Consider the following 26,025-nt stretch of genomic DNA (forward strand, 5'->3'; position numbering starts at 1 on the left):
CTTGATTTCATTGATTACATTGATATTTTGAATAACATAAATTAAATGCCTTAGAGCACTTTTCCTCATTTTTGAACAACATACCTGTACATTTAAACATGCATAGATAATCGTTTACGAGACGGTTAACTTAGGAAATGTTTTCAGCATATACATACATGTATTTCTTCTGACCTAAAAATAAGTGATATTTTGAAAAGTGAATATAAAATTTTCTATAAATTAATTCAGAGGAAGATTTTCTTCAAAATGGTGTACCCCAAGATAATTCCATCAAGGCTACTCTCTAATTAAAAATATAACAGCTAATGAAGAGAATTAACTTAAGCAATTGTTAATAGAACGATGATTTGTAAATTTATAACGGAAGAAAACTGAATACTTGGAGAATGAACTCGAATACTTTGATAAAACAAAATCAAAATTTATGAAAAGCTAATTTTACATGCCAATATCCGAAAAAAAAAGTTGAACTAAGTTTCAGAAATTGGATGAAGTGTTTAATTTATTTGATTAATGAGAAAAAATGTATACATATATAAAAAACTAGATTAATGACATTTGTTTTATAGACTTCATATCCAAAATAGGCAAAATAACCATTTCATTCAGCTAGCGGGAAAATATCTTTGAAGACTTAAGGTAAAAGGAAGCAAAATTAAAAGGACATATACGTACGATTATTTTAATTTCTTGTAGTTCTTACTAAAGTAGTTCTCAATTTTAAGGAGGGATTTATAAAAGCATTTAGCCAACGGAAATATACAATATTATTTACTTAGTCATAATTAATTTAAGAAATGATACCATGTGCATTGAACATCGGGGTAACTATGCTGTTGATTCGCCATATGTACTTGTTTTGGAAATCTTACTTATGTTTAGATAAATGCATTGTTAATTATCATATACTGCTGATAATGAAAACAAAGAACAATTAATAATTTGAAAATAGTAATACTATCAGTTGTAAAAAAATAATATTCGGCCACTTGTTATCACATTCCGCATTTAGAAAAATGTCTAATTTGAATGGGGTGAGTGTCCATAACACGTTTCAACTTTAAGAGCAACGCTAACAAGCATGACAATAATTCAACCGACTTTAACGCAAGAAAATTATAATTAGCTTTATTACTATTGGTGTTCAGCCGTTTAAGGGAGGTTTTAGATAGACATAGACTATCGTATAAAGCGATAGGTTTCTTTGCCTCTCCTAGCAAAATATCTGATTGATATCCGACATTATAATAAAACCCGTCTTCAGTCCGACCTAATTAATCCCTCTCTTTATTCCGTCTAACCAGACTGTCCCAATTCTACCCATCATAATCACAGCCTAATAATCTCATTGCCAATCAAAATGCTCCTCATCCCACCTTTCCTGCCTCTTTTGAATTTATCTGAACAATCCTCTCTCCTCCCCTTCCATGCCCTAGAACTTTCATATTTTCATTTTTGTCCATTTAACCTTCTTCATCTTTCTCCACACCCGAATTTAAAAGGGCTACAATCTAGGCTTATCATCTTGCTTCATTAGCAGTACTAATTAAATACGAATTTTTAAGCTCAAAGCGTCATATTTACAGAATTTTAGTAATTTGTACTTTGATCTGCAATAGGTTTTTTGCTCGGCTTTGTTCTGCTTATTTTTGGGACCAACTCCGGATTTCGGTAAAAAAAACGGAAAAATATCCACATTATTATAATAATAACAATAATACATAAAAAATAAATGATATATCTTTTACAGAGAAATGAAAATCGCCTGCTGCAAGCATTTTGTAGTGAGTCGCACAGAATTTTTATGAAGGACTAAGAGAAACCTCACGTAACTATTAACTGTTTTCTGAATGAGTCGTTTTGGAAGAGAAGTGATGAATGAGAGAGACCTTCCAGCTGCTTTCCTTCTTCCTCACGTCCGGGTCTTTCGAAGTTTCGACGAGGGAACCTTCGAAGGCAGTAGCAATTTGTTCATATTTAATGGATGCACAAGACGTGCAGAAAGGGAGACTACATGAAATATGAAAGTAAAGGCAAGGATTAAACGAGGAATTTTCACCTGGGTGAGGTCTTGTGATCTCCGACTTTGAATAAAATATGGACACCATCATGTACTCTGAACGGGATACCTGAGTAGGGGAGGTCATAAAGTCTTCTCACGAATGAATTCCAATCAAATAGTCATTCCCGTCGGATTGGAATCAAACGAATTGATAATTTGGGAGAAAACCTCCTTTTCGACTACTCAACTGCATTAAAACTTATTCACAGGGAAAAAGAGTGTTTGTATCTTACAGGAAAATGTCCTAAACGTTATTAAATGCCACGATGAAAATTAATTTTTCCATTCTGAAAATATTATGGCCTTACAGAATGCTTAAAGAGTTCATCGGTAATAGAGAGTTTTCATAGAAAAGACCTTCGCAATTAGTTAAGGAGCTTTTTTACTTATAGAGGGTGAAGATGAAAATTTCGTCAGCAAAGTAAGGTGCTGATAGTATACCTTCAGTCTTCAGAGAACGAATCATTGTATAATATTTAGTAATTTTGAAAAAAAAATAGTTTTGTCTCACCTTCATTACGGCCCAAATCCCCGATTCCTGTAGAACGGACGCCATTGGCAGCATGGTCCCCGGTTCCTGCGAATAAATTAAAATTATTAGATAGGGGAAAACAACAACTAATGGAAAAATTAAAGTAAACAATTGGTAACCGAGAGGAGACAGAATACCTGAGATAGGAAATAACCATAAAATCACAGTAGGTTGGTGAAGTGCATTTTAAAATATGAATTACGCAAGTGAATACAATCCAGGTTGAAAATATATATTAATATCATAATTTAAAATCTCTATGAATAATTTAGCGTGCAGGAACTGACCTAATTTTAAGTTTATCATGATAGTTTGTCTGAAACTATAGACCATGAAAACTATTACTAATTCTGGAATTTGAAATTTTACACTGTTCTCAGGTGTCTGTCAGTCTGCCAATACTTGAAATGAAAAACCAAGAGTCTCAAATTTGGCATGACGTTAAGTTTACAAATAAAAATTCGGGTATAGTTCAAAATATTCAGATATTCATAGGTATAGTTACATAGACGAGCACATTTATGTAGGCATGAATGATAATGATGGTAAGATAAAAATAAGGCATCTTATATTCTTTATGACACAAGGTAAATTTCTGGCGGGGACTTTACTAAATCTTTTTTTCTATCAATCTTAATATTTGGGTTTGTCAAATGCTTTTTTCACTCAATAAAAATAGACTTGGCTTCGAGCTTCATCTAGACCGTGGTTTTCATGTCAATCCCTGTATTTTGCCTTCCGGAGAATCCTAGGGATATCTTCCTTATTTAACCACGTAATATTTGCGTAATTGATTGGACGTCAAATATGAAAATACCATTGTCAAGGTTTCTCTTAGAGAGAAGTATCACAAAACAGCTGTCAGGGTGCAAGTAGACACAATTGCATAATGAATGAGAGGACTGAATACCACCATAGTTCGATTAATCTAAAAAATTAAAACTATACACTTCTGCCTTTTCTGCCATGTTTTTCGATTTTTTCAATGCTTAATTCTGATAGTTGACAACAATTTGGGTAGTAAATGACAATCCCTGATGTGAATGAAACGCAGTCTAACGCACTGGGTTATTAAATCCGGGCTTATCACGGATGCAATTTTAACGACAAGCGTCTATATTGACGTTAAGGAGAACCTAAATTCATGAAAGGAAAATAATCGATCATCCCGCGAAAATAGTAAGCGCCATGAAGGTCGTCGCTTATTAAAGTTTGAAATCTTTTACGCCTTTTATACAGGTTTGGCTTTGATTTTGAAAATGCCCCGAGAGGCAGAATGGGGTAATGTTATGGCTAAAAGAGGCGCTGGAAAGAAGATAAAAAAAGGTCAGTCCAACAATCGCCTTTCGCCGAGGAAAATAGAGAAAAATACACATTTCTGCAGAGAGACATGGTTGGGATAGGATGGCTCAGAAATAAAAGGTTCGTTTACCGTTTCACAGGCGCCCTCTTCCGCGAAGATAACTTCAGAACAGATCTTGTTGTATACAGAGCGTCGGAAAAATACAAAAAGCAAAAAAGGAGAAATAAAGTGTGGAAAGCGGCTGCGAGGAGCAACACTCACGAGATTTCCGCTAAATGAGCAAAACTTTACCTCTAGGTTTTCATTTTGACTGACGTTAGCCTAAAGATACAGACATTTTGAAGACTTTTCTATCCAAGTAAAAACAGGAGTTTTATCTGCTTGTCCAGACATTTTCACAACACATGTAATCGGAACTGAGTATGAGTGCAATCATCATCTCTATTCTTACTTACGTATATATTAAGAATATGACCTAAATCTTGATTAAATGAATCTTTGAATAATAATGGATTTTATGGAAAGTTCAAATAATAAAAATATACAATGAACTCTGTAAAACAGTACCCTCATTGCCACTTAGATATTCTGTTCGAAAGGATGCAATAACGGAGTTATGCCACTAGTACATCCATTCATATTTTACTTATTTTTGTCAACAATTATACTTATTTTAATTCTGTCAATACTTTCGTTTTCCAATATGTTACACTAAATTGAGAAAATGAAGAGCCGTCTCAATTAAATCTATTGGAGATTTCAAGATAGGTATGACCTTATGAATATAAAAACTAATTATTATTATCGTAAAATTCCTAATCACCAAAAACAAATAAAGAATTATGATTATTTTGTCACGCCTTCAAAAACTGTAAAGTTATCAAATAGCTATCTAATTTCATGAGAAATATTTTAAAATGATTTCAAGTCATAGATTTGACTCAATCAATGCTGAATACTTGAGATAAATATAATTAGTTTCAATAAATATATGAAAAGGAGTGAGGATGTGTATTTAATCATTTAAAGAGAAAACATGATATCCTCGTTGTCGTTTTACTATTGAATAAAGCAACTCATGTTTTTTATTCAACAATTTTTTACCAGACAAATTTTGTTTTCAAAAACGGTTGACTAAATCCCAAGGAACACAAAATTTTGAGACACCTCTGCAGTTTGAAGAGGGTAGCATTTGTTTTGGGAATGTTTACTACAGAATAATAAATAATAGATATTAACTCTAGATTACCCTCGGCCTTTACCTTTTCTTTCTACTATATGATGGCTAGACAGTACCATATACAAGTATACTGCCAAGATCTCGTCGGGCATATAGATTTTGTTTTTTTACCAAAAGTATCGATACGGTTTGTTATATCAGCATATTAAAAACCGGTATCCTTAATATAACACGATTTTAAGAATAGCTGTTTTCACTTCGGAAAAATTTGACCCTACAACTTGGAGACATTTGGTATTAATCCTGCCGCAAAAGATATCACAGAGAAATAGACTCTTTTGGTGTCCTGGGGGAAGAATTATTAGCTCCTCTACAGGAATAAATGTGACTACTCAGCAGACGATATTGACCGAACAGGCAGATGAGATAAAGAGGAGAGAGAGGGGATCGACGACGGGAATTGCGCGTCGGACTGCTGCGAGAACAACATCATTTCCAAACGATTTTTTCATTTTTTTCCCTATACTGTCGAAGGGTCGGCGAACCTGCGGGAAGCAAATCCTTTCCTCCCTACCGCCCTTGAGCGCCTAAGTGTGTGTCTGTGTGTCAAACCAAATGAGGACAGACAATTCGGCGGCCTTCTTCATCCCATATCCCATTCATCTCATCACACCCACCGTCCTTCCCACCGCGTCAATTCTAGGACGAGCCTTAGTCACTAGTGGCAGAGCCAATTCGTTTCCCGCCTCAAAATGTTCCTCGAATAAAGGGAACCTATGCTAACCAGGGTGACATGGCCAAGGTTTTTTGCTCTCCCGCCACATTTCCCCACTCCCACTTCTCTCTGCCCTCCATACTCCCCTCACGCCTTCTCCAGAGAGGCAGGAAGTACCTCGCGACGGAAGAAAGCGCACCGGGTGCGGGGAAATATGTCCCTCCGCCGCCGTCGTCACTGATGTACCCAAACCCACTTTCCCTCGCCCCTACCCTAAAATATATAACCGGCTCTCATATTTTACCGTCATATTTTTTTCTGACCACGGAGATGCAGAAATGGGACATGCTAGCCGTAGAAATAGGAAAAAATACGAGAAGTACGAAGCGTTCACCATTTCATAGGCTAAAATTGGAAAACAGAAATAAAGATGGTACAAAATATTTTCGTGGAATTGTTCCAAAATGTCTCATTCAGGCTTCGCCTATATTTAGGCGTAAAAATGAACTGTCATGTCAATGGTATTAACTATACTAAAATTCTGATTTAATGGGACTGTGTATAAATAAATTTGTGAAGTGGTATAATAGAGGTATATTCTTATAATCCACCGCAAAATTTATTGAAAAAATATGAAAGTAGTCATTGTATCATTTGCGATAATCTACTTGGTATATGTTAAACATCTTTGCATTTTTGATGCAGAATTAAAACGAGCTTATTACTCGAACCTAAATTTGATAAATATTAAGCAATATGTACGTTGAACTGTTTTCGTACTTTCAAGGAATTATGGTAAATATCATAATGTGTAATTCCACGCCATCAGTCGATGCTGTAAATGAGATTTTTTTGGATGACATAAAAGTGGTTTTTAATCTTGAATCCTTTAAAGAAAGGTTTTCCCTCAGCCAAAAAATTACCCAGAAAAAGCCTTCGAATTCTCCAAATAAAGGTTCATGAAAATTCATCCCTCCATTTAACGGGCGGAGGAAATTGAGGAGCGGAGAGAAAAACGGCAAAGTTCAAGCGGAAATGAGCGCTTAAGTCAGACCCGGAGGATGGATGACGTTTTTGTCAAACAAATAGGAACAGTCATTGAATTACCACCGTTTTATGCAAATAAGTGCGAGGATGATATTTTGTTGCGTCAAATAGCTTAATCCAAATTTAATTACGGAGTTTTGAAAAATGTGCGCTCCTCGCAGCGTGTTCCTCCTGCGGGAATGTATGTGTACTTTCGGAAGGGAAGAGAGAGAGAGACACCCCCATCCCCTAGCCAACGAGGGAAGAGGATAGAAAGGGGTGGGAGAGACGGGGTGACAGAAAAATGGAAGGCACTGATAAGGTCTGAGGGAAAGGAGATTGAGAATAGAGGGAGAGTGTGGGGGTGGAAAAATAAAACGGCTCTTATTATTATTTTTTTTACGCGTCTGAAAGGAACGGTCTGGAGGAATGATGGGGGTGAACGAGAGGGAATGAAGAAGAAGGAGATGAGATGAAAAAGAACGAGGAGGATGGGAAATAAAACTTAATTCTATTCCCTTTTTCCCTCTGACGTCGACAGGAGGGCGAGGAGGATGGGGCGCCCCGGCGCGAATGTTGAGATCTCTGTCGGACGGGAAAGGCGTGGGGGAAGCGGTGACGGAAGCAACGGAGGTCGCGGGGTTGGGGGATGGGGAGGAGGGCCGTGGCGGGGTGGGCGGGAGCAAGAAAACGGGGGTGGGGCTGGAGTCGGGTTGGATGGGCCTCGGAGACAAGGGAAGTGACGAGAGGCGCGAGGGAAAGGCGACGCATTGACATATGAGGGGGATGAGAGGCGAAGGAGGTCCTCCAGGCGGGGTGGGAGGTGTGTCGGGGCGGGGGGTCGAGGGAAAGAAAGACGGCGTGACGTGTGCAACCGTCCGAAGCCGTGTCAGGACCCATAAACCATTTCGGCGCAAGTCGAAAATCCTGGGTTACAGTATGATTTGCTTACGAAATGATCTGATAGGAGGCTGTCTTCGGCCAGGAGTGAATTTTCGTGGATGAAGAGCGAAGATGGAGTTAATAACATTAGTTGGTGGTGATTAAATATTTTAATAGGCCAGTGGTGCACAAAACTTGCACATAACATTATAAATTTTCCAAACTTGTGGCAGCGGTGGAACATTTTAGCATGCACATGTAAATTACTCTGTCATTTGGATTATGTATCAGTATACACATAAAATTACGACGAAACACCTTTTCAATTGAAAGATAAAAATATTCTCGAAATAATCGGAAAAAACCGATTTATATTTCCTCATTTTGAATATCATTTAATTTAAAGAATGTATACGGTTTGCGTCCTATACTGTACAGCTGACATATACTGGTTTTTTCATCCATATTTTTTCTGACGCCGTTTTTGATGGCCGATAACTTTAAAATCAAGCTCATATTTTTCCGTAATTGGCTTAATACAAGACGTGACGTAAATAAGAAAAGTGGGTATGATAAATATTTAATGTCTTCCCTCTAGTGAATTCAGTCTAACAGTGGAATTCTACGAAAAAATTTCATTATTAAACTTACCGAAAACAGTGGAATGAGTGATTTGTGTCATATTATTTTTCATAAACGCTAAGCTCATGTATTTCCGAGAAATAAAACTTTAATTTAGTTGAAAAGAATGGAACAGAAAAGATGCATTTAAAAGATTTTCTTGCAATTCATCGTTTTCAAATTCGGCATAAAATTAATCTTAAGGGATGCTAATGGGCAATTAAAAAGGATATGTTCGAGACGCGGCACATATAATAGATCCCAATACGACATTCTCATTAAAAAAGGAGAGTTCGTGATGTGAATGAGAATTATAGATAATAAGAGAGCATTCGATCGGAAATTCGATGTGGAGAGGTTTGAGGAAATCGGGCTCTGAGATGAAAACGGACTGATGACAGGATCGAATATGATTAGGTAGTGATTAAAGGGTGATAGATATCATAGATATAGGTCCAGCAAAATTAGGTCAAATTTCCAAGATGTAGATGGCAAAAAATGAAAGAGTGAAATCTTTATCAATCTCATTATTTCTCCAAGACATTTTAAAAGTTGCGTAAACTACTAATTACCTTTTAACTAATTATAAATTTTGATACCTGAGATAAATTTAGGGGATTTAACATCGGTTTGATTGTAAGATTTCAAATAAAAAGTGATCGCTGAAACCAAAATTCCTTGAGAGAATGCCGAAATCCCAAAATATTAACACAAACCCGAAATACGAGTTCTATTAAAAAAGTATCACAAATTTTTAATTTCCGCGAGTTACGTATATTTGATTTTCAATTTCTCTCACTTATGCCGAAAAGTTCGGCCATTTTGAATGTTCCGTTAATTGCTGACAGCTGTTTTGCTTGGACATATTTTGGCTTGTCTTCGATTTTTGCCTGTTCCAAAAAATGGACCAAAGAATCTGTATCAAATTTTGTGTAAAAACGAAATTAAGTGCGCGGACGCATTCCAAATGTTGACAGTGGCATATGGAGAAGCTACCTTGGACCGAAGCAACGTTTATCGGTGGTACAAAATGTTCTCAGAGGGCCGAGAAGATGTGAACGACGAAGAGCGTGCCGCAACGCATTAACATTGCTAATGAGGTGTTGGACTCTGTCCGCGACGACCCAAATTTCTCCACCCAAATGGGTCATAACTGGTGACGAATCATGGGTTTATGGTTATGACGTGGAAACTAAAGCTCAATCATCCCAATGGAATCTGCAGCACGAGCCAAGACCGAAAAACGTTCGGTCGAATGTGAAAGTTTTGCTTACAATTTTATTCAATTGCAGTGGCGTGGTGCACCATGAGTTCTTGCCACAGGGTAGAACGGTAAATAAGAAATATTACCTGCAAGCTATGCGCAATTTACGCGAAGCAATCCGCCACAAACGTTCGGATTTGTGGAAGAACAAAAATTGACTTTGGCACCATGGCAACGCCCCTGCTCACACATCGTTACTTGTGCGCGAATTTCTGGCCAAAAACAACACACTAATGATGCCACAGCCACCGTATTTCCCAGATCTGGCCCCCAGTGGATTTTTCTTGTCCCCGAAACTGAAGAGGCCAATGAAAGGACGACGCTACGCTATGATTGCCGAGGTAAAGACTACATCGAAGGAGGAGCCGAACAAGATCACAAAAAATGATTTTTTGAAGTGCTTCGAGGATTTAAAAAAACGTTGGCAACAGGTGTTTAATATCTAATAGGGATTACTTCGAAGGGGACATAATAGATATTCATGAATAAATAAATAATTTTTAAAAAACACAAAATTTGTGCTACGTTTTGAACAGAACTCGTACAACATAAGTTTGAGATTAATCAGATTACTGTTCATATGTACTTCAGAAGACAAATCCTTAAAAATTAAACTAAGGGGAAATGGAAAATATATATAATAGTGTGCTTTTTTCGGAAAAAAACTCTTAAGTTAAGAGGAACTGTTACAGTAACCAAGGTTTAATTGAAAGTGGAAATCTGTAATGAAATCATGAGATGACGGTAAAAGATGCCCGGCATGCTATATACGTGCATTATGTGACGTAGTCCAAAGGCCATCTAGCCTGGAGGTTTTAAAAAATGCACGGTGTCTTGCGGGTAAGGGAGAAGGGGAATAGCCCAAGGAGCGTCTGGAAAAGAGGTATATGGCTGGGGAAGAAAATGGAGCGGAGGAGGGAAGCGGCGTAAAAAGGGGAGAGTTTACGGTGCGAGGGCGGCGGTAGCTTGCTTACTATGTGGCATCTTCGTGGAGCGCGGGAAGGGGGCGAAGGGGAGCGAGGAGAGTTGGGTGGACGGAAGATGCGGGTGAGAAGATGTCTAGGGGAGGGTGAGTGCCGAGAGGGCGACGGCAGGAGGAGTGGAAGAGGAGGACAAGAGGTTTTGGTGCGGATGTCTAAGGAGAGGAGGCAAGGACCTGCGTGTTTTTGCAGTGAATGTTGGACGACTGGATGCTCCATATTGGCTGCAGGTTCAAGACATATCCCACTTTAAACATCGAATGAAATCACAAAAGTATCGTCTATTCTGTCAAAGGATATCGGAATGGCATTATCAATCCAGTCTTTTGAAAATTTTAACGATTAAATCCACACTGGAAATAATTTACAAATCTTGGGGCAAAAATGTCACCAATGTCTACTAACAGTGATAAAATGAGGAACAAAATGCATTCGTCCACTTAAATTTATTCTGGTACGACTAGTTTCAGCAGTTCAACTTCACCATCAGGTACCAAGACGCTGAAGCGTTGGTTATAGTTGCACCTGAATAACATATGAAATTCACTCTCTACGTTTAACCGGTTTATATGTTAACTTGCTGGGCGAAAATATGACAGCTGGCTTAAAAAAAGGGTTAAAAATATTGAATCTGTAACTTGAATCTTTGTTCAAAGAGAGCGAAAGGTGGAACATAAAATACTTACTGCCTTCCACGCGAAATGGTTGACAGTGAGAACGTTCCTCTTTTCCAAACAACAATCACCTTAATCTCGTTTAATATTCACGTTCCCCAACCCAGAAGGGGGGGAAGACGTTAAAATTTCGTACTCATTCCCAAAAAAAATACACAGAATATTTAACGAGCCCAAAAGATGAAAAAGACAACATACCTTGTCAAGAAATGACACGGGAATTTCTATTAGGTCGGACACCTACTTGTCTGTTGGTAAGTTCTAAACTTTTATGTATCTTCACAGAACAAAAGCAAGGAGAACTCACTCTAAAAAGATATTTATGACAATGGCAGACGTCGTGCGCAGGAGGTTATTGTATAATTTAATGAACCATGATACCAGATTTGGATTCGGGAAGGGATGAAGATAGACTGCGGTAGTTAGCGCCAGCAATTAGCGCACTCATAACGCTGCTTATGGAACTCAGGATTCAAAATAAGAAGTAATGCTAGAATAAAGAGTACATACAATATGACCGGATAGTTTTAAAAAAATAATAAAGTAAAGATGAATCGTAAATAATGAACTAGTTCTAATATCACAACAATGGAGGAGTAATTGTAAAGTTCATTCAATATGAAGAGCAGTTTTCATTCAATAGGAAAATATAGTGAGTGAATAAATAGTGAATAGCCTAGAATATCTTCAATAGGGTGTCAAAGTAAGAAAAAATTCAATACTGACCTGAACAGTCAAAGGGAAAATGGTGGTTGAAATATTGCTCTATCATGCTCCCTATTTTGTAATATAAATACTTTGGGAAAGAATAGCATCATACCATAGCTAGTTCCGCGAGTGGACTGCTATTTTGAAAATGAAAGAACAAATTGTTTTTTCTCCCGCCTTGTAATAAGTATACAGGTAGGCATGTGGGTGGCGGGATCTAACGGGAGGCATTCTGGACGTTTTAACACTATGACATTACCGTGTCTCTTAAATGCAAATAAGATGTCAGTTGATAGGAAGGAAATAAAAACTATCAGATATCTTTCCTCGATGTTTAATTTTGCAATTACGCAGTTATCTCCGTTGTGAGTGAAACCAATGGCCTGTTGGCTAAATTTCCAAATAAGAAAGTTGAGAAGGGCAATGTTTTCAAAAAGCACGTGTACACTCGTGCAATAAAAACTATCACATGTGTTAAATTGCCGAGATTTTAAAATAAAATTGGTAACTTAAACATAAATGCAGATATCGATTTGATAGGTGAGTTCTCTCAATACTAATTCCAACGGCATGTGAAGTACAAATCTGAGGACCAGGTCCTTTTCTTGTACCGCCTAAGGTTTCCTAGAAAGTTCTGGTATCCTAAAAATCACACAGCTTGGGTGGAGCTGGGGGTACCCAAAGAGGCATGGCTGGAAGTCTCGAACCTCCGTCCAGTAGTACAACGCTCTACCCTTGGACTACCCTTGTCCCATATAGATGAAATATGTTAATACTATTTATCGGACTTGTAAATGACTTTGAGTTATTTACAGACGAAATAATATTGAGAGTAAGAGGACCAGGAGGATCAAGATAAAGCTCCGCAAGAACAAGCTTAGTATATTTTATAAATTCCTCTAAGGTGCGTTCTCAAGGTGCACTATTTATGGGATTTGATACGAAACGGCACATTTGCAATGACCTATAAACCACTATCAAAGCGGGGAGTGAAAGGAAATAAGTTTTCACCGGGAAAACCCTATTAAAAGATGAGAATTAACTCCTATGCTTCAAAGCTAAGGAAAAACAGAAATGTTAATAATTTGGCGAGCTAGAAATGATAGTTATTTAGTGATAAATAGAATAAAGCTACGAAAATACATTTTGTACCTTATGAATATTTTATTTAGATATATGCACGCATAAACACAGCCTCATTAACCAAAATTCGAGAAGAATTATAGCGCGTTATGTAATCCTCATATGTATGGAATCCAAAAGAAACATCGCATCATTAATGAAAATAAATAAGAAAAAACATGCATGCAGTATATATTCGCTAATTGGACTCCGTAGCAAATTAAGCATCCCCAATTATCGAGAAAGAATACGTCTGCATGAGAAGGGTGCGTTGATGATTAATGCAGCTAATGTTTACCGGTGAAATAAGCACCCTGATCCCTATACGGAAAGTCGATGTAACTGCTGGTGGATTGGGAAAAATCGACAGCGCAAAACTAGGGCACGATTTATGTATTGTCCATTAATTACGTAGAGAAAATATTTCAACTCATTGACTCTAAAAACCCAGGACACCATCAATATGATCCCATTCGACGATCGATAAAACGAACCCGCTGACTTTTGTGCTCCAGCATGATGACATGACGGAAACGGTAGACTTTTCATTTAGTATTTTGTGGGCCGCAATGAATTTTATCCCAATCTTTATTGCTTCGGTAAACCACTATCACCCTCTATCCACAGTGACGAAACAACAGAGTAGTATGTCACTCCCCATTGCACTAATGATATTGTTGTAATTATTTCCACGGCAACCATAATGTGAGGGTGCGTCAGGGAAAATTAAACCCACACGAGTACTCCATTTAGGCGGGGGGAGTAAATTAACCCCATAAATTGAACCGAATTGCATCTGGTGTCATTTCTCCAAATTTTGCAACCGTGAGGCATGTTGGTCGTAGAATGATGAGGCAAGATGGTGGGTGGGTGAAGAGGGATTGAGATTTTGGATGCGGGGAAGAGAGAGAGAGGGATGGGGAATGAAAGAGATTGCGTATTGCGCGAGAGACTCCGAGGGGATTTCTACGTCGGTGACGTAGTGAAGAAATCGGTGCTGAGTGGGGGGATGGAGGCGGTGGGTTTGCCCGATAGTGGCGCTCGGATGAGAGGGGAGGGGGTTGAGTGACGGCAGGGGATGTGGCCGAGATAAAAGGAAGGGGAGGGCGATGTTTGGACGGAGGACAGAAGGGGGGCGCAAAGCAGGCGTGGGTGAGTGCGGCGTGGATCATGGGGAGAGAGGGTGCCAGGCTCCCGTCTTCTTCGTCACGGGAGGAGGAGGACATTTTCTCTTTTATCTTTCTTCTCTTTTATTTTAGGGGTCGGGACTGCGAGAGAGGGAGGGAATAGTGGGGGGATAGGGAGGGATGGGGAGTAAGGGCGGAGGGAGTCAGCGGTGGTGGTGGCGGCGTAGCGGAGCTGAGTTTTGTGAGGTCTGCTTCTGCGGTGGGCTCTCAAACACTCCCCCTCCTAGCTGGACGTCACCCGGACTCCATTACCGCCGGACGCTACATAATCTTCCCCCTTTTTCCCATCGCCCCCATTTCTCTGAGTCTGCTCGTCCCCCACGCGCCCTCTCCATATGTCTCTCTCTCTCTCTCTCTCTGTCTCTCTCTCTCTCCTCTTCCAACGCATGACTACCGAACTACCCCTTACACTTAAACCCATCGCCGTCCCCCACATTTTCCAGAGACACATCCGGATTGCCCACACCCCCATGTGAAATGGTGGATGCAATGGCGCGTGGGACTGACGCGATTTTCGTTTTTATTTTACGTCAGTGAGATTCGTGGAATCGAGGGGGCGGAGTGACTCAATTCCGGGAAAGTCATTCATTTTTTTTTGGAACGAGCACTCGCTCCGGGGAAAAAATATTTGAGGAGAGATAGGGTGAGCCGGATTCTGGAAAAAAAGCTTAACACTCTCTGTAAATGTTTCGACTCGTGAGTGCGTCATTGCGAAGTTCAAACGGAACATCTTTACATCGGATACGCGGTTGAAATAAAAGACTGAACAAACCTCTGATTATTCACGAATTATCGTAATCACTGCCATAATACAGCAAAATACCCTCTGTGACAAACGTCTTGTGACCCTTATCCGTGATATACATACTTGAAGGTAAATCATAAAACTGAACATTAGACCCATATCCAGTAGTGTTTGCATTAGAAGCGACTAAATTTAATTACGAAAACAACTTAAAAATTACCAGTTTTATTGAACTGATTCCAATTCCCGAAAAAGCTTGAGCAAAGCATGTATTTATCAGGACTTCACTGAAAACATATATCCTCAAGAAACTTTCAAGAACACTAGGTATGCATTCGTTCATGCGAGCGAAATGATCCATGCCTTATATGTACTGCGGTTAAATTCTTTCAAACAAAATATTGAGGCAAAACATTAGTAAAAATCTGATCGTTTTGGCATGGACTCTGGTGTCTCGGTCCAGCAAAGTGGCTTCCAGTAGTGCTGAATATTTTTTGCTATGAGATTTACAGTAAGAATTGATCTAGCACGAATATTTCTCATCTTTTTGATCCTTTGTTCAATATGTGACAAAATAAGTGAGCATCAAAAAAAAGAGATAATTGTTAAAAGGGGAAAAAGAAGGACAATTAAAGGCGATTACGAAAGTAATATGGTTCATAAGAGCGGACCATATAGTTAAACGGGTGACATATTCTCATGTTACTCGCTTTTTTCAAGTCAAATAATGGTTGAATGAAAATAAATGGCAAAGTAAAGGCTGAAGATTATTAAATGAAAGCATACAAAAGAAGGGACGGATAATATTCTCTTAGCCTTGGAAGTGCTAAACGGTACTTGACCTGAGTTTCAGAGTTACTTGGCCATCGAACGGAACTGATGTTCTTCCTTTATGTACGATAAGCCTGTGGGAGTAAGCCTAAATAAAAACACAGAGTTGTGTTTTAATCTATACCGCGAAAAGAGAGGAAAGGAAGGATGGTTGCAACAGGGTAAGAGGAGTGAGCTGCAGTTATCTATATTAAGATTAAAAGGGAAGAAAAAATATAAGGAACAGCTACTTGCTTTTACCATTATTATTCTTCCAGAATAAATAATAACTGAATATTGGTGTGTTACTATTTGTCGGTGTTAAAAATATGCATGGCTTGAGCAAAATAATGAGAAGTATATAAACTCTTGATATTTTTTCATATTAGATACTCTTTGAAAAAATAGATAAATCTAGGAAAAAATGCTGATCACTTGGATAAAAAGAACAGCAAAACAAACGCTCAATATTTAGTACCATGATATTTTTTCTCCTATTTTTATGTATATTTGTCATAAAAAATCATCAACATTCTGTTTCACTCGTGGATATAAGACATGCTTTTTATTATAAAACACTTCATCAGTATAGTAACATTAAAGAAGTTATGCTCCATGAAAAATGTTACTGTGATTATTAGTTAAGCGGTTTGGAAATTCGGTGAAATGGGAAACTGTATGCCAAATGTATGAAATAAAAATTTAAAATGAAGGAAGGAAATGGAAAAAAACCTAGAGGAGAAACTTTTTTGCCCATGGGGTTACACTGTTCACCACTTACTGAGAATGAGTGAGAAGGCCGGCCTCAAAACTTTGTAAGAGAAGGTTACAGTACCTTGGAGAGAAATAAACTTTATTCTCGAAAATTCGAATTGCAAAGGACCATGGCGATTAAGTAAGCCACGGAGAAGTCTACATGCTTATGGCCTTTTCTGGACAGGCAATCTTCAAAATAGTTGCAAGTAATTTGGCAAGGCACCAATATTAATAAGGAAAAATTATCCACTACGTGTACCCTGGGAATTTAATCAATTTACACATATTGATCGTGGTATTAAGAGAACAGAATAGAGTTGAGCAAAGTTGAAATAAGCCCAGCCTAGAGCAGAGTTGAAATAAGTATAAGATAAAAAGGTAAATAAGTGAAAAGGTGAATACGAAAAGTACATCATAAAGCACATTAAATGTTGTACTTGTTTGACTGATTTTGGTATTTTTGTACAGTTAATTTTCAATGCATGCGTAAAATTTTCTAAAATTACATATATTTGACGAAACGGAGTAAGACATTTTGTCAGGAAAACACAAAGAAATTCTCGTGTGGGTCTGTAGAAGCGGTCCAAAACAACATACCTTATTAGGTAGAATACTTTGAATGACTGAACGTGTGTGTGTGTGTGTATATATATATATATATATATATATGTATATATATATATATATATATATATATATATATATATATATATATATATATATATATATATATATATATATGTATATATACACACATATTCAGTCATTCAAAGTATTCTACCTAAAAAGTATATTGTTTTGGACCGTAATATATAGATATATATTTATTTATATATATACACACACATACATAGAAGAAGGAATTCCAGGTGCTATCGAATGTTTTCCAGAGAATGCAAAGTCTCCAAGCTATTCCGTCATCTCATCAGATTTATCGAATTTCAATTTACTCAGAAAGAAAAATTTCAAAGTTTTTGGTGTCATTTTTTTAATGGATGAGTAGTGGTTTGAAAAGTGTCGCAAATTACAAGGTGACTGTCAAAAATAGTGTGACATGATTTGTGAACAACCCTAGAAAAATGAGTCCCGTGATTCTCCTTGCTAGCTTTTCCACCCTGCCAACGTACTCATTGTTTTGAGTTACGAGTCTTTAGAACAAATAACTGAAATGTAATTTTCACTATTACGCTAGACTACTGCAGTAAGGTAACGAAAAGACACTTTCAGTTACCGGTATTACATAGAAGTATCAATACTTGAAGAAAAATTTAAACTCGTATCTTCATTGTAAGGTACGTCAAAACACCCGAGTAGGTCACCTACTGAAATACCGATTTAAAGACAGATTTTTACTGTCGAGTGTGCATATAGGAAATTGAAAATAAACGCGCAAAGTAAATTCGGATCATTTACTGGAAATGCTTATCTAGGTCAAAGCGATTTCTTTTCAGAGGTGAAGTAATTGTGACTCTATTTAAAATCCTCGCCCTACTTGGAAGCGAGCAGAGGAAATTTTCTTTGCGTAGTTTGTCCGTTTAATGACGGTTAAATCCTTTTCTTCTTGGTGACTACCTTAAAAAGAACGAAACAAAATTTGACGTCACATCTATTTTCTACCTGTACTCCTCCACCTGTTTCAAACCAACATTCAATCACGAAAATACACTCTAATGTTAATGGAGACAGATGACGTCATTAGTTGTAGGCATCCTAAATTTACCGCGAGAACCACTGATTGAATTCAATCCAAATCTAACACGCGGTTCTCAATCACTACAAGAACACTTGTGTCATAACTCAATCATGGAATAATGTCTCTCAGAGGAACTGATACAAATTCAAAGGAAAAAATTCTATGAAGCAACCTTGGAAAAGACCAAGCATTGGTCACTCGCTTAGTCGTTTCGTCATCACAATTTGACCACCCTTCTCTTTCCCCACAAGGCACGCTATCATGCTTCCCTGCCTCCCCCTCTAAAACCTTCCATTTGACCAGTTTCCCCATAGGGTGCTCTTGTATTGAACGTAGAAAGGGTCACGTGCTCTAATTGGCCGAATGATTCGATTTGGTTCGGGTAACGTAAAACTCGAGAGTAAATTTTCCGTATTTTTCTTACATATATGTTTACCTATTTATATTAATATATATATATATATATATATATATATATATATATATATATATATATATATATATATAATTACTTCTCTATCTTCCGATGAAGACGGAGTAGAATTCCGTCGAAATTATCAAGAAATAACGTGTGAGTGATCTTTTTTTGTGTTTCTATATTGTTTGTTACTGTGTAATGTACTATATATATATATATATATATATATATATATATATATATATATATATATATATATATATATATATAGTATATATATATATATATACACACAAACAAAATTTTAATAGCACAATAGAACACAAAAATAAAATAGATAACATGTAGAAGGGCACTCACATTTCAGTAAGTTTGAGCTTTCGGCCTTCTCTGAGACCTGACCTTCTTCTGGTCAGATTCAGAGATGTGTATATATATATACATACACACCCATACATGCACACAAACACACGCACACTAATATATATATATATATATATGTATATATATATATATATATATATATATATATATATATATATATATATATATATATATACACATACATGTTTGTGTATTCACACACCCACGTTCTACAACAATTTACGGGCATTCCGCTGTTAGGGAGACTTAGCGGACACACAAGTGGGGAAAGCGTGGGACGCCCTCGGACACGTTGAATGGGCTGTGAGAACAAGAGAAGACTCGCGCAATTTATGGAGGATTTCAAGCCTTAAAGAGAAGTGGCTCTTTCCGTCTCCTGTGCCATTTAAACTTTGTGGCGCAAATCCGCTTATCTCAATAACACGGCAAAATCTATTGGGATCGTTAATTTCGAGCTCCACTCCCCTTCAAGAGCTTTGAGACAGCTTATTAAAATAAGAAGGGCACAAAATACAATACTGGAAGGATTTAAATAAAACGTACGTTTAGAAATGTTTTCAGGAATGCGTTGTGCGTAAAAGGGCATCAGTCAATAATATTATAACTTCGAACATTAAAGGAATTTTTTATATTTTAATCACACATTATTCGCAAAAAAGATCATCATAGATTGCAATAACGTAGACAAACTATAAAGTTATGAGATTAAGTGCATTTACATTGATTTTGCATTACATATATGTGGGGGTTTGATTCATACATACAAATTCATTGGCATATAAAATTTCAAGCAAGTCAGATACTATATGAATAAATATCAAATTTCCAAATGATGTTCCGACACAGTAATTTTATTCGTGGAGAAAAATTGATAAAAATACGTTCACATTAAAAAATGATGATTAGTATTTTACAATGATTTACAAGTGTTTATTTTAAAAGTTCTTTTTTCAAATTTATGAGAATTTTCAATCAATATATTAAGTCTGAACATGAAAGTACAGAAGAATGTTTGAAAAATTCATTCTTCATAAGTTCATTTCAAAACCAAGCATGCAATTCATTCGTGTGTAAGAAAAGTAAATCTTCTTGTGGCAATATTCCAATTTCAACCGAACAATATAGAACTGATCAAATATAGACATATTTTTGTTGAAAAATTGAAACTATATTTGCACGCATATTGACTAATATCAGTCAAATTGCACCCAAAATCAGTCAAATCATCTAAATGTCAAAGATAGCGCATAATAATTATTATAATAATTCCTTGGAATTTAAATTGGTACAATTTACACCCAAAGGAATAATTACGCTTTCCCAAGTGATGCATGCAACCTGTAATCCGAGTGCACACATTAAGTGAAATTTAATTCACGCATTAAATGCTATTAACTTTATCATAAATGTTATGTATTAAAATGAATTTTATTCTAAACCTCAGTATATGAATAGCAAAAAGTCATATTAGTTTGAATATTTAGTGTAAGGAATCTACCGAAAAAAGTTGACTTCTCATCCAACTGTTGCACCTCGTATTGAAAGTTTAACCAATAGTCTGATATTTTAGAAGAAAGGGAATTGAAAGAACCCCTCGATTTTCTGCTTCCTCTACTACACAAAAGTTCATTGACTGCCCAAGCGGGCAAGTATAAACCGTCCCGGTGAGTTCTTATAACCAACACATAGTCGTAAACGTGAATATGTCGTAAGTGTTCCCATTGGTCATAAAATAAAAATTAACATTTTGCCGACAGGATAATGCCGTTAAAACTTTGATCATTACTTGTAGCAGGAATTTTTTGAGCTCACCACATTTCCGTTTGGACAAAAAATGTGCTATTATGTACCTCCATTAATTTATCACCACACTAATTGCAAATTACGACTGGGCCCTTTATTTTACCCTTTAGAAGTTTAATCCCTAAAAATGTTGGACATGACTGGTTCTGACATTAAGCAATATTAACTGATCCACATCCATTCTCCGAGTTTTTAAACCGTTAAGCCATTTATCATACGATTAAACGCAAGGTATTCCCAAAAGAGAATTCTCACCCTTGTATTTGGACGTCTCCCTACGCATGTATGTAACTAACATTGCATAACCTTAAAGGCGCGAATGGCGAAGTGCGAGTGCTCTGTAAAGCGGACTATCTTTGACACGTGATATCACTGCCTTTCCATAATTCGCAAGAAATTTAATTTCCATTTCGGGGAACTATAAATTCTTTAACGCCAAACGACTGCGGGTGTCCATTAAGATTCCAATGTTATAGCAGATAATGCTCGACGACATAACCTAACAGCAGGGTAAGGACCCCTAGTCCTATGGTGTATCACCAGTCAATAACAACAGTTAATCAGAACTTTCTGCCCATACTGACAAGGGTTTAATGAATTTTGACTATCCCACTGTCTTAATTTGGTGTGCATGTTTTATATATATATATATATATATATATATATATATATATATATATATATATATATATATATATATATATATATATATATAGTAGACTTAATGCCGCGTCTAATTTTAAAAATATTATATTTTACCATTTCAGAAATACTTACTTTTATCAACATCCAATGAGGCAAAGACATGTACTTAAGATTTCAGTGATAATCGACGCGATCTGCTTTTTGAAAGAGTTTGGCATTAGATCCGAAATATCCAGGATCATATAAATCTCAATGGCTCATTTGTATTAGCAAAATATGTACTCACCAGCTACACTCGCAACGAGTTTCACGACGAAAGGGTGGGTTATATTGTCCTACTCAAGATTAATCCATGAGAAAAATTCCGAACAGATTCATTCTTCAGAAACAGTACAGGAACGTCGCTTAGGGAAAGACGCGTATAGAGTTATGAATGTTTGACTACGCACTTTCTACACGTGCAATAAATTACAACGCACAGCAGCGGATTCAACCAAATTAAAAACATACCTATGATAATGGCAACTGAAAAACGAATATTAATATAAAATTCAAGTTCTGAATTTCTTCGAAAGGAATATAAAAACTAAACAAATAAAAAGAAACAGATAAATTTATCAGAAACTCAAATAACACGTTCTTTAATATTTAAAAATTGTTAAGCACACTTGAAATAACGAACAAAGTTTAATATATCCCACATATGAATAAAGTATCTATAGATGATGCCATGAATACTTACACGCGAGATAAACATGTTATGCTTCGAGGTAATTCATTCCTTCGCCTGAAATAATATCATTGTTTTGAGAATTAGGTACAAAATCTCGAGTGATGCTCGTAAAAATTACTACCTCAGTATCAACAATGCGCATACCCGTGCTTCAAATGTCCATTCAAAGTCAACACAATAACACATTTTTGGAAAAATTAGTTATATTTTCTCTTCCAAATGTATTATTATTTAAGGAATGAACATTGCCTGTAGATAATTTAATGAAGTGAACGCCTTTCCGTCATACTTTGACCTTTGGCAACGATAAATACACACACGCATATGAATAGATTTGTCACTATTTGTGATTCAGAATTTCCTCTCTAATAAAATTCTTCTTTTCTATCAAGCAGTTCATTCTTATTTCTTGTGTGCTCTCATTAATTCCCGTCGTTGAGTTACTCAATAACATCAGGTTTCGGCATTTTCCTCTTATTGGCTAGGGTGTGACGCTGTATGTCCTCACACATTCATGATTGGTTTCTCATCTTGATGCTTTGAGTTATGATCCCCGATACATTCTTGTACATTCGTCATCTCGCCTTCATTCAATGTCTCATCCAGCAGCGTTCCACAATATCTCACCCTCCTCCCATCAACGCTAGCGTAGACGATCGATTAAAGTGGAGGACAAGATTAATGCAGGATAAATAGATGCTCTCATGATTTATCCCGTGAGAATCGCACATTGGATGAAACGTAATAGCAAAATAACTTTCCTTAAGTATTTAAAATATGCATAAAATTGGAGTACCTTTTAAGAAATTTGAGATGCTCAATGAAGTACAGGATATTGATTCTCTCATGGGAATATAAAATTACTTTACTTATAGACGTTTAATGAATACATGAATAAATAACAATGAAATGAAAATAAATTAGGAAAAATAACCTGTGTAGAAAACATAAAGGTTTATTAATATGATTCTGTTCTGTCAATATTTTAGAAATAACACTTTAAACTATTTTCACCGAAGAGGTAGATGAAGGAATCACACTGCTGTTGGAATCATTAAATGTCAAATAAATTGGAATAACTAATTTGCTATAAGTAGGTGTGAGAATAAGAACAGAGTATGAGGATAACTGAGTATGTGCAAAACTCTGGAGGGTTTTTTCTAATGATATCTTGGAAGAAATATCAATAAGAAGTCAGAGCAACATTTATGACCGAAGAGAGATTCAAAACAGTAACACTCAATTCAGATTGTTAGTGCTCATGCTCACAGTTCTACCGTTCATAATTAATTACCACTCGATAAACTATTAATTTCCATCTTCATGGCCGATTGACTTCCATTATTTTAAAGAAAAGAGGCCCTGCAATGTTGACCCGATTAGTGTCAGTAGACTCGAGCCCGCACAGGCAAAAATATCAAAAACGATTCCTGACGATAGATTTAATGTCCATCTGTGAAACATAACCATTAAGTTATCACTTAGCGCATTGTGGAATAAAGTAGAAAATATGAAATCAATTTTCTCTGGCTTATTTTCTAAATTTACAAAAAAAACAATTTCATAAAATCTATAAAATACATTCCGTGGAAAGTATTTTCATAATATATTAAATTGGAGTAGAATTTTCCTCTAAGGATCACGTGCACTATATTCTTGAAGAGAATATATAAAAAGAGACGATATAGGTCATATTGATAAATAATGACAGAAGAACTTGGGCGGAATAGAGCGAGAAAGAGAAATTGAGAGGAATCGACGATCAATTTCACAATATTCCAAAACTACGTCCTGAGGTTCTCGAGCCATAAATATATGATCGCTTATCGATTAATATTGTGCCAGAAACAACTTTATTTTAATGCATTTTAAATTAACTCATTACTCTCCATATCGCGCGGAGGAGAGGTGATTCGTAGGACGCTAAATTTTCCTCCGCGGCTATAAACTTTCACGAGAAAGGAGGAAGATACGTGGAGAAAGGGATGGAAATAAGGAGAAATGAAGGGAGAGTGAGGGAGAGAGCAGAGTGAGCAACAAGGAGGGATAGAGATAGAGAGAGGCAAAGAGCTAGAGAGGGAATGAGAGAGAGACGTAGAAAAGAACTCGGGGCAGCTCTCTCACCCGGTGAGAGAAATGAACCTGAGAACTAAAATGCGGTGGGGTGCCATTCCACTCAGGCGCCACTCCTCCAAAGTGAGGAGGATGATAAGAGGGAAGGGTGTAGAAAAAGAAAAGGATGCAGAGAGAGAGAGAGAGAGGGAGAAAGAAAGGGATGAGGATTGGAGGGAGGTAAGGAGAGCCAGGGTGAAGGGGGGTGTTGGAAGGGGTGACGGCATGGAGGGGTGGAGGAAGGAAGATGGATCGATTTTTAAGAGAACCCATTCTTCTCGAGCCGGTCATTTCGAGAGGGAGAGATTAATCTCCGGAAAGGGGTTGTTCGTTTTATCTCCTCTCGGCGGTTTGCACGTACGTGTGTGCCGGCGCGTGCGCGCGCTGGTTTACGGGAGGTGGAAAGGAGAGAGGGCTTGGGCTACCCTCGTGGTTCCATTGTCTGCGTCGTGCGTGCGTGTTTGTATTTGTGTCTGTACGTCTGTGTGCTTGTGTGGGAGATGGGTAAGAGATATTAATGTGGAGGAAGGAGCGGTTGGGAGGAAAGGAATGAGATGGGAATCACGATAAAGAAATAATCCCGCTCGCTGATTAATAATTTTCTACGTGGTTTCTCGATATCTCGACAACAGAAAAAAAACCTCAAGCTACTATCCTCATGGATAAATGGAAGGACTCCCTCGCTTACCCCTGTTAAGGGAGCATTACTTGCATTTCCAACAACACGGAACAATTAATTCCGTCGATTGCCTGCATGTGAGATATTGCCAGATATACGCAGGTGCGTTAAATTTCTAAATAAATACATGTATTGACGCGGCCTATTTCAGTAAAAATATAAGACAAAAAATACTATTACCCTCATCAGAAGAAATTTTTAATTGTGTGCTTAATGCCAAGCATTTTAAAATTAATTAATTCGTTTTATAAATAATTCCGAGCACTGGTTTTATCGGGTGATGAATTTTAACAAATTTATCCAGATGATAATAAATGCACGTAGCATTTGCTTGTGCACATAGTGAAACTAAAATTAAAAAAAACCTTTAACCTCATTCAATAAACATTAAGTATTGAAATATAACCATTAATGCTGCAATAAAATTAACTTAATTAATGAATAACACTTAAGTAGAATAACAAAATAATTAATTTGAAATTCACGCGTGGAATTCAAAATTACTCATAGATAAATAGCAAATGTTTTATGAATTTGTATATCAATATTTGGAATCAAAGCTAATTAAAATCAATCAAAGCTGAGATATTTTTGATCTCGCTCTATGAAATGGCCCATGAATCGCGATTAATTTTTTGCCAAATTATTTCCAGCTCTCTTGTGAAATGTTCATCTTTCCGAGGGAAAATTTAACGACAGGTTTTTAATAACACCATAAATAGTGATAAAATGTGCTTCCAGGTTGCCTGTGAATGATGAAAATGAGATGATGGCCCAATTTGGGATAGCTATTTTTGTTATTCCTATACCCTTTGCATATTAAAAGACCAATTCCTGAGGGGAAATGGAGATTCGTGAGACAGTAGTCCAGGATCGGGGGAAGATTGATTGAGCAAAATTGTGGATCGAATTGAAATGGGCGAAAAACTGAAGAAAAACTAAGAAACTGAATGAGGGAAAAAGACGAAGGATATATATTGGTGGCCTG

General features: G+C 36.9%; 1 protein-coding gene across 4 annotated transcripts in view; it reads right to left on the reverse strand.

Moving 5' to 3' along the window:
• Nucleotides 1-26,025, reverse strand: part of LOC139691945 (probable 3',5'-cyclic phosphodiesterase pde-5) — a 177,562-nt gene that overhangs the window by 60,022 nt on the left and 91,515 nt on the right. For all 4 annotated transcript variants that reach the window (XM_071589903.1, XM_071589902.1, XM_071589901.1 and 1 more), the window contains exon 2: nucleotides 2,577-2,642. In XM_071589903.1, coding sequence (XP_071446004.1) covers nucleotides 2,577-2,642 — 66 coding nt within the window. The remainder of the gene's footprint in view (nucleotides 1-2,576; nucleotides 2,643-26,025) is intronic.

The sequence above is a fragment of the Hetaerina americana genome, unplaced genomic scaffold, assembly GCF_022747635.1.
Source record: "Hetaerina americana unplaced genomic scaffold, ioHetAmer1.1.p SCAF_4, whole genome shotgun sequence".
In the NCBI taxonomy this organism is placed as follows: domain Eukaryota; kingdom Metazoa; phylum Arthropoda; class Insecta; order Odonata; family Calopterygidae; genus Hetaerina; species Hetaerina americana.